We start from the raw sequence: 15712 nt of genomic DNA on the forward strand, positions 1-15712 counted from the left end.
AGTAAATCTTTTGCTTAAGAATCGTTTTAAATGTAATTTAATTCAATTCATACTCAAGTATTTACAGTATGAAAGCAAAAACAAATAAACATAAGGTCAATTTTACAATACTTTTTATTTTTTTATTTTGTATGCAGACGAAGCTGACATGCGTATGAATATAAAATTAGTCCAAATATGATGTCATCTGTATCTAAAAATAGAAATTCTACACATCAGGCAGTAAAGCTCACCTGGATTTTTATTCATACTGTAGATCTCTTTTTATTAAGCAATACTTATTTACAAATAAATTATTTCAACATGAACATATACAAAATACCCTTTAAAAATGCAAGAGCTCTGAAACTCTTATTATTATTTTAAGAGGAACTGATACTAGTAATCAGATACAATCAGAGACATAAATAATTTTTAAACATAATAACCCAGGTACCGGTACTTATATTTATACCTTTTGTTAAGGTAACTCTCTGTAGCTGTATGGGTATATATTGAAACCTGAAGCTTTTAGTGGGATTATTTCAAAACAGAATTTGTGAACTTTTTTACTCTATTGATTGAATGTTGCTTGCATTGGACACGTCAAATTTACTTATGAATATCAAGCGAAATAGATAGGGATATTAATATATGACAGGCTGTTAAATAATACTCACAAAATAAATGTGTATAAATTAAGAAATCTTTTTTTAAAAAAATGAGTTTTTACAAAATGCAGATTTTTTTTATTTCTCAAATTTAGTGTATGCAAGTTCATAAGATTCACATACTTGCTTTACCTGCTATCCAAACAAAGACACTAAAATTACATGTACCATTTATATTGATATTTAATATTTTATATGTACATGTATCATTTAGCATTTTATAACAATATCAACAACAGTGTCTTCTAAATATAAGCATATAGATTAACTGTGCTTATTTTAAAACAGTGCATCAAATATTTCATCTTCCTCACTTCTTTTGAAACAGACCTTAATTTCAATACACACGAATTAGTCTCTTGTTGTCATAATTGTGTAATAAAATTTCAATAACCTACAATTAACTGATAATTATAAAAATAAACATGCACACCTGATTCATATACTATCAAACAGTACTACATTGACATAATGAGAGCAACCAAGGGATAAAAAGTTAATGCACATACATAATGGTCTTTCTAGTTAGTGATGTTTTTGTATAGAAATGGATTAAACCTGAACAAGACACTAACAAAATGAACACAGCTGTCACTTTGATAAACAAATTATGCTTTCAGGTCCTTTTTTCAGACTTCCACTGGGCACTCTTTGGGGTCTTTACAACAGTAATAGTGAACAATGACTCCATTAGGATACCTCACAAAGGCACTGAAACAGAAAAAAAACATGGTTCTTAATATTAACCCAATTTTAAATCTTTAAATGATGGACATATACCGGTAGTTTTAAAGTCTACATAAAGAACAAAGCTAACAAACCTGTTTCCAATTTTCTTGCGACAGACCCGACACATCTTTTCATCAGTGATGGTTACCTTACACTTTTCATAAAACATTCTTTGTTCATGCACCTGCAAAGCAAAAAAGTATGAAGGTTCTAACCAAAATTGGATGAAATTCTTGTCAATACACATGACTGAACATTTTTGGAAAGACAAAACAGGTCTGAACAGACAGTGTCAGACATACCAGAAAAAACATACTGTATTTACAGAAAAAAATTTCCTTGTGTAAACACAAACCAGCCATATATTCATATGATTTACATAAACAATATATTTATTACCTGGTAAATCAGAATACTTGTAAATTAAGCAATATCCTAAAATTGTACACAATAGTTCTTAAAAAGATTTCAAAGGAGTTTTTCCTTGAGATATCGATGTTGAACTTTTCAATACTCTAGGGACTCATCATTGGAGTGATGGTATGAATAAATACAGTATATGCTTATTTTCTTTAGTCCAATTCAAGACACCTAAACAATAAAAAAAAAAAATATGGATGAATTTCCTTGCTTTTAAGTCAAACAGTGTAAAAGTATACCTGGAGGTTCTCTGCATACAACATACTCTTCAACACTTGGTTCTTTCTCCTGATCATGGCCTGATGTTCCATCACATTCTCTAGGTATGCCAAAATTTCTGACATTTTGGTTGTAGATGGCAAGAGTTCAAGTGACTGTTGATGAAAATTGGAAATTTTACTTAATTTCTGGTATCCATGCAGAAATCAATATTTCTACTATCTGTTCTTAATAAAAAGTTGAAAATACAAGTATAATAACAAACAAGCTCACTTAATACAATTGAAAAAAAACTGGTTCAGAAAACACAGGAACAGCTTAACACTATATAGTTACAATAAGCTGATTACCATTCATTTCAATAAATCAGTGGCATGGCACAATGACTGCTCATGAGTGGTCACAAAAATTTGTCTTAGAGGTATAGGAAAATTTTGCAAATGGCTGTGAGCAATAGCTCTGCTGAAAATGCCTCTGGAATACTTCCATAATAATACTGTAATGATTTAAAACTTATCCATACCTGAAATACTAGCATAACATTTATTCACTTAAAAACATACCTTGCTAGTGTCGATTTTTGGAGCATGTTCCTTCATAAGTCTCAGAGCAGCATTCATGTTGGGCTTCGGAATAATTCCTTGACTGGCTGACACGCCCAAAGTGGAAGGGGAAGGAGGGTCCAAGTACATTTTAAGCAAGTAGAAATACACCTGTAAAATGAATGGAAACCATGAACAGTGCATCTCATGTTCCAGTAGATAAAGCTGAGGTTCACATTCTTTAGAGAGTTACATTGATCATGAGACAAAATCATATAGAATACTGAAGTTGAGAAAGTAAAATTGATGTCAAGTCAGTGGCACATTGCACATTAATGTAAAGATAGTGACACATTGATGTCAAGACAGTGACACATTGATGTCAAGACAGTGACACATTGATGTCAAGTCAGTGACACATCAATGACATATTAATGTCACGACAGTGTCACGTTGATGTCAAGTCAGTGGCTCAATAATGTAAAGACAGTGACACATTGATGCCGAGTCTGTAGCACATCGATGTCACATTAGTGACATATTAATATCAAGACAGTGTCATGTTAATGTCAAGACAGTGTCATAACTAGAAAACTGACCAGTCAGGAAGGGCCCCGCTATGACAATTAATATAGAGAAGTGAAAAAATCTTAAGTTTCCTTTAATATAAACATAGCAACCAAAAACAACAACAACACCAAAACATCCATTAAAAAAGAAAAAAAAAAGAATCCAAAAACTGATATCTAATAAAAAAAATCTTTTTTTTAAATTTTTTGTAATTATTTTTTTTTATTTTACAGAATATAAGTATTTGGACTAGAATGAAATATATTCTTTATCAAATACCATCCTTTAAACTGAGGGGTAAAAATATTAGGGTGAAGCTCATGGAATGAGAGTTTAATTTTCTTCAAAACAAACATCAGTGCAGACAAAGGTATTCATTAATCTCGATATGACAGATAGAGATAAGCCTCTAAATTTTCTACCGCAGGCAAGATAATTAATCCCAGGGGATTAATTGTTCTGCTCTCTCATCCTTTTCTTCTAAATTTACAATAAGATTTTTTTTTCAGAAATGACAGAATGGGGTTATTATCTGATTACCTGTTAAAATTAACAGCATTAATGCAGAAAAAAAATAAAATAAATAATAAAAAAATAAAAAAATGTGAAAGGTTAATTAATCCCAAAGGACAAATATTGCACAGCCTTCCATTTATACAATGGTAACATTCTCAGCAGTTATCTCTCTTTGCCCATTCATTCTCAGCAGTTATCTCTCTTTGCCCATTCATTCTTATGCATAGTTAGGAATCTACCCCACCACCCCAGCTCCAAACCAGAAGACATAGAGAACCAAACTTAGCATCAAAATATGTATTTCTGCCTACTGAACTACCATACCAAAGAACTTGATTGGGCAACCATAAAAAAAGTTATTAGAAAAAAACACGAAATTTGTGGATGGAAGAGGGACAGACGGATGGACAGAGTGATTACTATAGGGCACCCGCAAATCCTTGCGGGGCCCTAATGATGCAAAGAGTGTGTCACATTGGTATCAAAACAGTGACGCATTGATGTCAAGACAGTGATGCATTAATGTTAAGACAGTGACACATTGATGTTAAGACAGTGACACATCGATGTCAAGGCAGTGTTACATTGATGTCAAGGCAGTGTTACATTGAAGACAGTGACACATTGATGTCAAGACAGTGACACATTGATGTCAAGACAGTGACACATTGATGTCAAGACAGTGACACATTGATGTCAAGAGTGACACATCAATGTTAAGACAGTGACATATTGATGTAAAGATAGTGACATGCTAATGTCATGACACATTTTGACACATTGAAGCAAAATAATTCATGCCTTGACAGTAATACAAAATTGATAAAACATTGAAATCAATCTTTAGACCCCAATATCAAAAAAGAGAGCAGATTAAATTTTTTTATGTCAAGCAACTAACACATTGTTTTAAGACAGTGAACGGCATTTCTGCAATCAGTGCAATGCCTGCTACCATTACATCCATATAAACACATATGAAAAAAGAAAGCATTCTTTTATTTTATTGATTTTACAACTTACATATACCTGAAAATGTAACAATATGTATTTGCTGAAATTACCCTAGAAAGATGATGGTTACCATAGCAAAATAATTTTTATCATCATAATCATATCTATATTTATAGATTTACATCTGAAGATGCATTCATATATCACAACTAAATCTCAAACTTACATCTTTTAAGCTGTCTTTATCTTTTCTGTAATATTTCTTGCAGTACCTAAGATTAGTAAAATGAAATTGTATATGCATGAATTCATATTGACTTGAACTTTTACTGAATTTTCAACAGACAGTGTGTACTTACTCCTCTGCCAGTCGATCATCATGAAGAACATGTACATAGATCCCGAGAGCTTGTTCATGTCTGCCTAGTCTACCCAACAAGATGGCTCTCTCCTCAAAGAAACCTGTTCATATACAACAGCACAGGTCTCCTTTATATTCGCTTTTCATTAAAATACATCAATGGATGAAACAAGCAAGAAAAATGAAAATTTTTAAGTTGTCGTTTACTTTTCAATACAAGATCGAGCCCTAAGGGCAATATCCATTACCTGAGCAATATATTGAATTATGTCTGCGTAACTACTGCACTCTTATTCTATATCACTTACAACAACAGAATTGTGTATTCATAACTTCTCATATTCAAAACATGTTCTTGAGAAGATGACGAATATGTGAAAAGTTTTCAATACAAACAACTGATGCAATAAAAATCTTGATCTGAAAAAATCACTTGAACTTTAAGGTGGTATATGGAACACCTCTATATTTTGATGTACTTACTACTGAAATAAACAATTATATAATCAAGTATAATTTGATAATTTTTGCTTTCTCAATTTTGTCACCTACCAACATAGCGCAAGGGTTAGAGGATTAGCTACGAATCTGTAAGTCAAGAGTTCAAATCCAGCTTGGGCTTTTATAATTTTCACCTTTCCAACAAATTTTTAAAACATGCTTTTTGGTCAAATACTTTTAAATTCAGAAATTCTAATCTAGTGAAACTATTTTAATCATATGTACTTTTATCCACTTTAATATCGACAGGTGCCCCATACCACCTTAATTTCAGGTAAGCAAATAATACCTTAGAGCATGTATCACAAAAAGTTCTCACTTGAGCCTTTAGCTGATGACAATAGAGTATGCATAATAAAAAACCTAGCATATCACAGAATTATTGCTTACCCAATGGGAACCTGGTGAGTAGCCTTTCTGGGATGTAGAACTCGGACATGTTGAGGAATTTGAGGAGAGTGCTGCGGACCTGGCCTAGCTCCCCTGGCTCCTGTCCGGCTCGCTTTGGAATGTGTCCTACACAATCAATAGAAAACTGTTATTGTCTGCAGTTACTTACATTTACAAATATTACATTGTAATTTTTATTTGAAAAAAATACCAAATCTTTCTATGTTTGATTACCTTCTGGAAGCCCTTGTAGGTATTCCTTCATGAGCTTTTGAACCTTCTCCTGCAGTAATTGGGCTAATCTATTGTGGAATTCAGGCGACTTGTCATCACACTTCCAAATGATGTGTTCCTATATGAGATTAAATTCAGAGTATCATAACACACAAAACACCACTCTGCTTGGTTAGCTACTCAAACAAATGTATCACAGGATTACATGGAATTTGTAAAAACATGTAGTGATCTATCTATCCATAGTCTATCTAATGATTTTATTTAGATTATTCAGACATACATGTATACAAGACTTACTAAGTATGGAATGGCAAGTTCACTATTGATATTTTCTAAATAATTTAAAACTTCCTCTCTCGGGAGATTTTCTACTTCGGGTAAATCCTCTGTAAAAATCTGCAAATCAGATGAGAAAAAAATTAATAAAAAAGAACACCAATACATTGCTTATGAAAAAATGAGGTACATTTGTTGACAAAATATTACAAAGCATTTGAAGTAGAACAGCACTAAATATACATGTTACGCTATGTACCAGGAAAATGAAATTTAACCTTATATGTACCTAAGCAACAATCAAAATAGAAAACTAATTTCCAATTAAATTAACTAAATGCACTGGATTCATTATAAATTAGATTTCCTATCTAACTACATTCATGTAATCTTTCCTTCCTTATTTAACACACAAACCTTGAGCCCGTCCTCTTGGTGCTCCTTTAACACCCATTCAGCATACTCAAAGATCAACTTCAGATGCTCCTTACCTACAGGAATAATCAAAGTATCAATCCCATGAGTCTGGCAATAAATTTCATACACCGGTATATCATATGTACATGTATAGGTGCATATAAATGTACAAGTAAACTATACACTTATAACAAAATACATGTATCTTTTATATTTGTTTTTACAAATGAAGTCAGTAGACTTGAGCAAGTTAAAATTTTAATATTCACTCACCTAAATGCTGAAGATATTGGACTGTTCTATCATGGCCTTTTAGTGGAGAATTAGGTCTGGCAGCTTGTTTCACAAGAAGCTGAAGAGCTAAAAAAAAAGGCTTAATTTTTATTTATGAATAAGTTATACTTGTAGATTGGTTTCTCTTGAGGACCAAAAAAAGCAAAAATGTTATTTCTGAGAATGGTGCATTATTACCTTTCTCATGTAAACCCTTTTTTTCGTATAATATAATGAGTTCGCTAAACTTTTCTTTCTTCTTGAGAACTTTCTCACTTTCTTCAACATGACAATTGTTGTCCTTGAGGCGAAGCAATGGTGCCACAAGAGCGTCATTGGTCTAAAATACATGGAGGCAAAATACTTACACTTAAATGTACATGATAATCATTAGTAAAAAACATAGGTAATCACAGATTACAAAGCTCACCAAGACGAGACATCACCCTTATGAGACTTCACCTTTATGAGTACACCTTTATCATATTAAATGAAAATCATACTTTATGATCTTGGATATTCATGGATTTTGTTTTGACACAATATCGTATATCATCTGTTAAAAAATTGTATGATAATCATATGTTCATATGTTAATCAATACAATAATATATAATTAAATATTGCATCCTATCATATTTACAACATATATCATATAATACAATAACATACCATAATAAACAATGCTGAGATATGATATTGTAATGTATGATATGACATTGTATTGTGTTATACGTTATTGTATTTGATCACATAATACAATATCATAATATATAAAACAATATAGTATAATTATATAACAATATCAAATAACATAATACATCATATCATTGAAACGTATGATATTATATTGTATAATATAGTATGATATTGTATGATACCGTATCATTTTTGATACATAATATGATATTGTATCATATGATACAATATAATGTGATACAACATTGTATAATATCAAATGATACAATATTATGTGATAAAGTAAAATATTATATAATACAATATTATATTATACATATTGAATACATAATATCATACAATACAATTTCATGTGATAATATATCATATTATAAACCAATATCATATTATACAATATCGTATGATACGATATTAAATAAGATTACAGTATCATATTATACAATTTCATGTGATATAATTCTATATTACAGAAACTAATATCATATTATACAATATCATATGATACCATATTATAGAATATACAATATTGTATCAAAGGATACAATATTATATTTTGCAATATCTTATGTAATAGTATCATGTCATAAAACAATAGATTAATAATACAATATAATATTATACAATATTGTATCATAATATACAATACTATACATAACGCTATCATGATACAATATCATAACATAAAATATATAAAAAATTGATACAATATCATATATCGTATCATATAACTTTTTATAATATTACATATGGTATTATATTGTATCATATTAAACAATATTGTTTCATACCATACAATACTATATCATAGGAATCATGTTATATCATTTATCAAAAAACACATCTATCTATCGAGCAAGTTTGAGTGAGGTAGGAGATTTCTTTAGCATCCTTGATAATGGAGATCAGGCTCTACATCTGAAGCAACCTCTGCGTTTCATTTATAATATAGTTAAATCAAGTATGCAAGCTATCATCTATAAAACATGTGACCTGTTCCAAAAAAACTAAACCTCATCCAGCATCCGAAACCTTTGGCTCAGATTCAGCATTCAAGCCTGTCAGGTGCATCAGTATACATAAGACGCATCTCCATGCAAGTTTGGTGAAGTTCAGACCAGTAATAACTAAGATATAATCATCAGAGGGCATTAGCAATTAAAACCTTAACCTGCTCCAGCATCCGCAACCTTTGGCTCAGATTCAACATCCATGCCTGTCAGGTGCATATGTATCATAAGACACACCATCCATTCAAGTTTGGTGAAGTTAGGACCTGTAATAACTAAGATATATTTTTTAGCATCCTTGATAATGGAGATCAAGTTCTGCATCTGAAGCTTCCTCTGTGATTCATTCATATTACAGTTTAATCAACTATGCAAGTTTGAAATAGTACTATTATCTATTAAACATGTGACCTGTTCCAAAAAACTTAACCATATCCAGCATCTGAAACCTATGGCTCAGACTCAGCATTCAAGCCTGTCAGGTGCATCAGTATCATAAGACGCACCATCCATGGAAGTCTGGTGAAGTTAGGACAAGTAATAACTAAGATATATTCATCAGAGGGCACCTGCAACAAAAACTTTAACCAGCTCTTAAAACCTTAACCTCCTCCAGTATCCGAAACCTATGGCCCGGATTCAGCATTCAAGCCTGTCTGGTGCATCAGTATCATAAGACGCACCATCCATGGAAGTCTGGTTAAGTTAGAACAAGTAGTAACTAAGATATAATCATCAGAGGGCACCTGCAACAAAAACTTTAACCAGCTCTAAAAACCTTAACCTCCTTCAGCATCTGTAGCCTATAGCTCAGATTCAGCACCCAAGCCTGCCTGGTGCATCAGTATCATAAGACACACCATCAATGCAAGTTTGGTGAAGTATGGACCAGCAGTAACTTAGATATTGCTATCAAAGAGCACCTGCAACAAAAACTTTAACCTGCTCCAAAAACCTTAACCTCCTCCAGCATCCGAAACCTATAGCTCAGATTCAGCACTCAAGCATGTCTGGTGCATCAGTATCATAAGACCCACCATCCATGCAAGTTTGGTGAAGTACGGACCTGCAGTAACTTAGATATTGCTATCAAAGGGCACCTGCAACAAAAACTTTAACCTGGTCAAACAACCTTAACCTCCTCCAGCATCTGAAATTTAGGACTCAGATTCAGCATCAAAGTCTTTCAAGTCCATAAGTAGGTCCAGATGCATCATCCATGCAAGTTTGGTGAAGATAGGACAAGTAATAGCTTAGATACAGGATCTGCAACAAAAACTTTAACCAGGTCCGGACGCCCATGCCGACGCCGAGGGTATAGCATAAGCTCCCCCTGACTTCGTCTCGGTGAGCTTAAAAATTGAATATTCAGTCAAATATCATATTAAATGTACAATTTTGTCTTTGAGTAAATGCATAAGAAGCTAGGTTAACAGCCAAATAATGATTAACTTGGTCCTTTTTCATTAGAAGTACCTGAAGGTAACACTTGAGAAGAGTTGTGTCTATAATCTGACTCAGCTGTTTCTTAGATTTTATTGTCACATCTCCTTCTTTGATGGCAGTGGTCTCAATCTCTTTGTTGATATCCTTTGAAACTTCTTTCCTTTTCTGTTCAAACATTCAAGATGCATTAATGGCATTTTCAATGCATTAGTTCATATACTGTATGGAATGATATTTGATCAAGCATATCATAGAAGAGCGGTTTTACAATTTTAAATGAATTGGACCAAAAATATGATTATTAATATAAGCAGCATGTTGCAAAAATACTGTAAAACAGCTTATATCCACATATCTTAGCCTCACCTGAGTGAGGTAATCTTGTAATGCCAGTAATGCCTTTTCTAGTTCCCCTCCTTCTAGGTCAGGAGGTCTCTCAGGATAGGTTAACTGGTTCCTAAATTCCTGGGGGAGCAAGTTTGGGTAGAGTCCTATGACATGGGAAGGATCTACAATATTTAAACAACAGTCTTTTGATCATGCATATATTTCTAATTTTTTTTAAAACATGAAATAAACCCATTGTGATATACAATGTACCTAAATTTCATGGTACCTAAGGTATCTTAAAAAGTCAAAATTCATAACCTACTAAAATCATCATCCATCCATGCTGCAATACTTTTATTTGCAACTATAATGTACATATATACAGACAAATCAAAATGAAACTTTTTTGGTTATTATAAAAAATACCCATGTTTCAATTAATACATATAGCTGTTCTAGAAAACTAATATTCTAGATTGAGATGCAAAAACAAAAGTAGCAAATAATATAATCTAGCTTTAAATTGGAAATGGTTGCTCTGACAAAGGAGCTATGAAGTCAGAATGTCCCTGCCCTTTTAAATACCTGAAGAAACAATCAGCAACTTGTAACTGTTTTAATATACACTCAAGTAACTTCTAATATAACTAATAGATCCTGTTTCACAGTTGATACCCATAATATGGAATACTTCCTTTTGGAGTTAATCCATAAATCATTTGGTGGATGATAAATATAGTCGTGATGCACTAAATGAGGTTTTTTCCATTTGAAACAATTATGGTCCATATTTAAACAGCATCTGACCTGTTCCGAGTTTGACAAAAATGGCCATCGACTCCTCAAACTTGTGCTGACAAAACTGATGAAATGCGTAAAGAGTTCTAATTCTGTGTATGAGTCTGTCCTTTTCTTCTGGTCTGTCTTCTGTCATGTCCTAGTAATACAATAAAAAAAAATTAATGACATGTATTTAGAAGTAAAGAAATGTAGAATACGGAAGCTCTCGATATCTCTTTCTTGGCCTGTACACACTAAATCACTTATACAGCTACATGCTACAACTACTACCTTCCTTCATATATTTATAAATTCAGATGCATATAATTATTTAATGAGCGGAAGACTGTAATGTCATATATTTACATCTACCAAGTATGATCTCCTTTATTTCTTATAGAAATTTATCCTCTAACACGGGTTATGTAAAGCAAAATTTTTAACCAGTTTTTGTACCATTTATGTTTTTTTGCGGGCAATGTAGTTTTTTTTTCACCCTTATTCCAATATTGTTGAGGCTTCTGTAGGTTTTATGGTCTTTATTTATCACACATATTTGTAACACATATTTGTTATTTAAACTTACAGCCAATTTCAAGGCCAGTTCAAACTCTTTGCTCTCCAAGAGTTGCTTGATCTGGAAATTTAGAGATCTAGGGGTAAGCTTCCACACACTGGTCTGAGATGAGATGTATATATGTCCACTGTAAACAGACAAAAAAATACTTATCATCTCTCAAAAATGTTTACCCCCAGTGTATCAACAGATTTCTTATCTTTTGTCGGAATTCAATTTGCCTGCACATAATTATTAAAATTACTTACAGTTTTAGAGGGTTTTGAACATAAATCTAAAATATTGTTCATATTGTACATAACAACCCCCCTCCCAAAATACAAAGCGTAAAGATTTGATTAGATTAAATATAATCAGCCTTCCTTACCTCCCTTGACAAATGGTGTGAGCTTTAGAAAGTGGAATATTCTGAATCATCAGTCGAGGTTCCACAGTCCGAACTTCAACATACTTTGGTAACACAGCAATCACATACGGTGGATTATTTTCTATAACGAAAGATGGCAAGCGTGGCTTTTTACATCTACATGTTCATGCACTGTTATGATGTATTAGATCAAGTGCTGACACAATGGTTAATTTTATTACCATATTATTGAAAAGTGGAATGACTTAATCTTTCAAAATTAAATCAAAATATAAATATTGAAATATTCCCTTTGGCAAATCTTACAATAAAGATAGAAATAAAATATCTTCCTATTGCATTATATTTTGAATTTTTTGGTCTGATAACTTAGAGATTATATTGTTTAAATGCAATAGTAGTACAAATGTGTTGTAAAAACAGTCAGTGATTTTCAACTTACCAATTTGAATGGGTAGATCAGACCAGCTGATGGGGTACCTCTGTGTTGGGTTGCCGTCAGAGTCGATCAGAATGGAGGACTCGTCCCGCCCCAGCATCAACCTGTCATCATCTAAACGAGCTATGATTGGTTCCTGCTGTTTACTGCCCAAGGGAAATAACTCTTTGGTATCACCTGAATTGACCTAAAGGAAAAAAACCCACAGATATTTTCTTATCAAAACCATTTATAATATCCACATAATACTGAGAAATACAAAGGGAGACCAACCAAAAAAACATGTAATGCTTTCCTCTCACCCATTTAATTTCATTCATAATGAAACTTTAATTTCTGTGCAGAACCATTTAATTTAACTTCCTGGAGATACTACCTACATGTATTAAAGTAGTGTGAAGATATGACTCTGAAATACCTTGACTAGAAAGTACTCTCTTTTATAAAATCCTACACATATGGAATCTTTACACCAGCACATGGCTTTTGGGACTTCATACAATGTGAAATCCTAAAAATTGAAATTAAAATGTTTAGTAATCTTACATTGCATTAAAAGGTATTTCCATATAACAACATTTGAGTTTCAAAGTTTTTGGAAATATCATATTTTTGGTCAACATTATCAGTGTGTTTAATTTGTCATACCTCTAAGTCATGGAAGGTTTTGTTTTTCCAAAACATAATCTATAATAAAAAGGAAATATTTGAAAGTGTGATAAAGAATCAATATGACTTCTATCTTGTGTGAATGATAAAAAAATTTAAATATTCATGCTAATCATTCAAAAAAATGAAAAATGATAACTAATTGAAAGCTTACCCATCTCGAATGACACAACCAATACATTTACCTGTAATTTCTTCCTAACAGCAACACACACACGTAACATACATTGGTCACCCCCTGAAAGAGTCTTTGCATTCTGAAAAGAAAATTCAAAGTAAAAAATGAAGGTTGGGTTAAAAAGTGAAAATCTTAAGTTGCTAAATCATCTAGAAATCTAAAACTCTAGACCTATTACTGTTTATCATAATTTCTGAATCTAAAAAAATGCACCACAATGAAGTAAAATATATGTCCATTGAATGAGAGTAGTCATGGCAAATGAATTCATAAATAAAGCATTGTAATTAAAGTGTTTATGATAATGAATCTCAATCCATGTTTATAAATGCAATGTAATTACCTGTACATCTACTGCAAACAATGTGGCCCCTTTTGTTCTGCTAAGACATACTATTAACTGGAAAGTCTTCAGGTCATGTACACTTAACACATTCTCTGAAAAAAAAAAATTGTTATACGGTAAGTATTGACTGGGGTCTTACACACAGAACACCCCCCCCCCACTTTTACAAACATTTTTACACATTGTTAATCCAAAGCCTTTTTGAAAAATACAATTATATCTAACAGAATGAGCATGAAAACATGATAAAAAAACAGACTAGCTCTGATATAACATTTCAAGGGAGTTTCTGATTCTATTTAGCTAATAAACCGAATATTTAAAAATATTATTGTTGAAAACCTAAGTCAAGTCTTGCATATAAGCTACATAAGCCAGTTCCATTTTCTCCATACATATTTTAAAATTTCACATGTCTTATTTTGATTATGTGCATTGTAGCTAGTATATTCTTCAAAAATCTTCTCCAATAAAGCATTGCAATTTAATATGAAGAGCTGTAACAAATCTTACCAGTCAGACTTATCAATAAGAAGAGTTCTGGGACTGCATATAGCTGTGTAAAAAAAAAATATTTTTTTTTTGTTATTAAAAAGTATAAAAAATAAATGAACAACTTTTCTTTCGGTGGTGGATTAATCAATACATATCTATTCTTTTGTCATACCTGGGTGATTGGTTTCTTCCCAAAGTTCTTATTTGAACGTTCCAACACTACATCATACTTATTATCCCCTAAAAATAATTGAAACAAACAGATTAACTTGACATAAAAATAATGATAACAGATGATAAAAGGTCTTCCGTTTATTTGATAGTGTTTTAATTTACTTTGGGAATCGAAACACACTCTTTAAGTAGCACTGAAGTCTTTAAGTTAGACCAATAAAGTAAAATCAAGTTACATGTACTCACTTAAACATTCTTTCTCATCGACAATGAATGTTGCATGTAAAAATCTGACCAAGACAAACACCAAGAATATGCAATTCCCTTTGGTAATATAGTAATTACAGTTGAAATGGTATACTAGTATGCTATTAAGACGTACCTGTCCCCCTTTTTATTTTATATTGAAGTAAATGTCCTTCCTTTGTACCAACAAGCAAAATGTCATCTAGAAAATAAAATGTGAAATTTTATTACTTTGCTTGCATGTTGGTCCATTTAAAACTATACATTAAATTGTAATACACTGTACCGAGCGCAGCGAGAGGTCGAAAATTATAAGCATTGAAAGAAATATAAAAAATTTGTGGAACAAAGAAAAAAACTTTTATGTTTTACATATGAAACATGATGTCATAATGTAGACTGAACATGCAACGTATAGTTTAACTTTGGCTTATGATTTTAGAAGACAGGCAAATCCTACTGAGTAAGGTACTGTGTGTTTCAAATAAAATTTATTTTACAAAAAAATATAACTGCACTGTATTAAATCTGCGCTCGATCAAACGGTCACACAATTAGCTTGTTGATAAAAAAAAAAATAGGCTTACGTTTTGTCATGGTAAAACCAAGATATCACTTAGACTACAAAACAACATATTTTCTTTAACATTTTCAAGTCAGGAACTAAATCAATATACATTACCGTAGCATGCTATGGCTTCAATTTTCAGAGGTAGCTTTTCCAATAAGGTTGTAGATTCATATGCATCATGCATCTTGTCATTTGTTCAGTTGTCTTAATCTAAGTCATAATTAAACACCCAAAAATAAAAAAATAATTCTACTGTTCTACTTCTAGTTTCTCTTTCTCACATGACACACACCGATTTTATCTCCAATAATAAAGAGCCGCAAAGTTTTACGA

The 15712-nt window shown here is 31.9% G+C and overlaps 1 protein-coding gene across 1 annotated transcript; it reads right to left on the reverse strand.

Annotated features, from left to right (window-relative positions):
* Positions 1–259: 259 nt before the first annotated feature.
* LOC128175510 (vam6/Vps39-like protein) lies at positions 260–15684 on the reverse strand. Its single transcript, XM_052841184.1, has 26 exons — positions 15491–15684; positions 14945–15010; positions 14561–14628; positions 14407–14449; positions 13891–13985; positions 13555–13626; positions 13349–13387; positions 13119–13211; positions 12704–12887; positions 12262–12382; positions 11904–12021; positions 11345–11474; positions 10574–10716; positions 10238–10372; positions 7254–7395; positions 7056–7142; positions 6783–6856; positions 6387–6485; positions 6087–6204; positions 5853–5978; positions 4960–5062; positions 4827–4872; positions 2582–2731; positions 2039–2173; positions 1472–1563; positions 260–1361 (listed from the first exon to the last, which is right to left on the reverse strand). The coding sequence occupies exons 1-26, from the start codon at positions 15561–15563 to the stop codon at positions 1280–1282; spliced, it is 2634 nt and encodes an 877-aa protein (XP_052697144.1). The 5' UTR covers positions 15564–15684; the 3' UTR covers positions 260–1279.
* Between the last annotated feature and the right edge of the window lie 28 nt (positions 15685–15712).

Source organism: Crassostrea angulata, chromosome 3 (genome assembly GCF_025612915.1).
Source record: "Crassostrea angulata isolate pt1a10 chromosome 3, ASM2561291v2, whole genome shotgun sequence".
Classification (NCBI taxonomy): Eukaryota; Metazoa; Mollusca; class Bivalvia; order Ostreida; family Ostreidae; genus Magallana; species Magallana angulata.

Excerpts from the sequence above, each read along its gene's own strand:
- LOC128175510 (XM_052841184.1), bottom strand. The coding sequence starts at position 15,563 with ATGCATGATGCATATGAATCTACAACCTTATTGGAAAAGCTACCTCTG. Across the intron at positions 5,979-6,086 it reads CCTACAAGGGCTTCCAGAAG|GACACATTCCAAAGCGAGCC; the intron begins GTAATCAAACAT and ends TTGATTGTGTAG. Across the intron at positions 1,564-2,038 it reads TGTATGCAGAGAACCTCCAG|GTGCATGAACAAAGAATGTT; the intron begins GTATACTTTTAC and ends TTTGCTTTGCAG.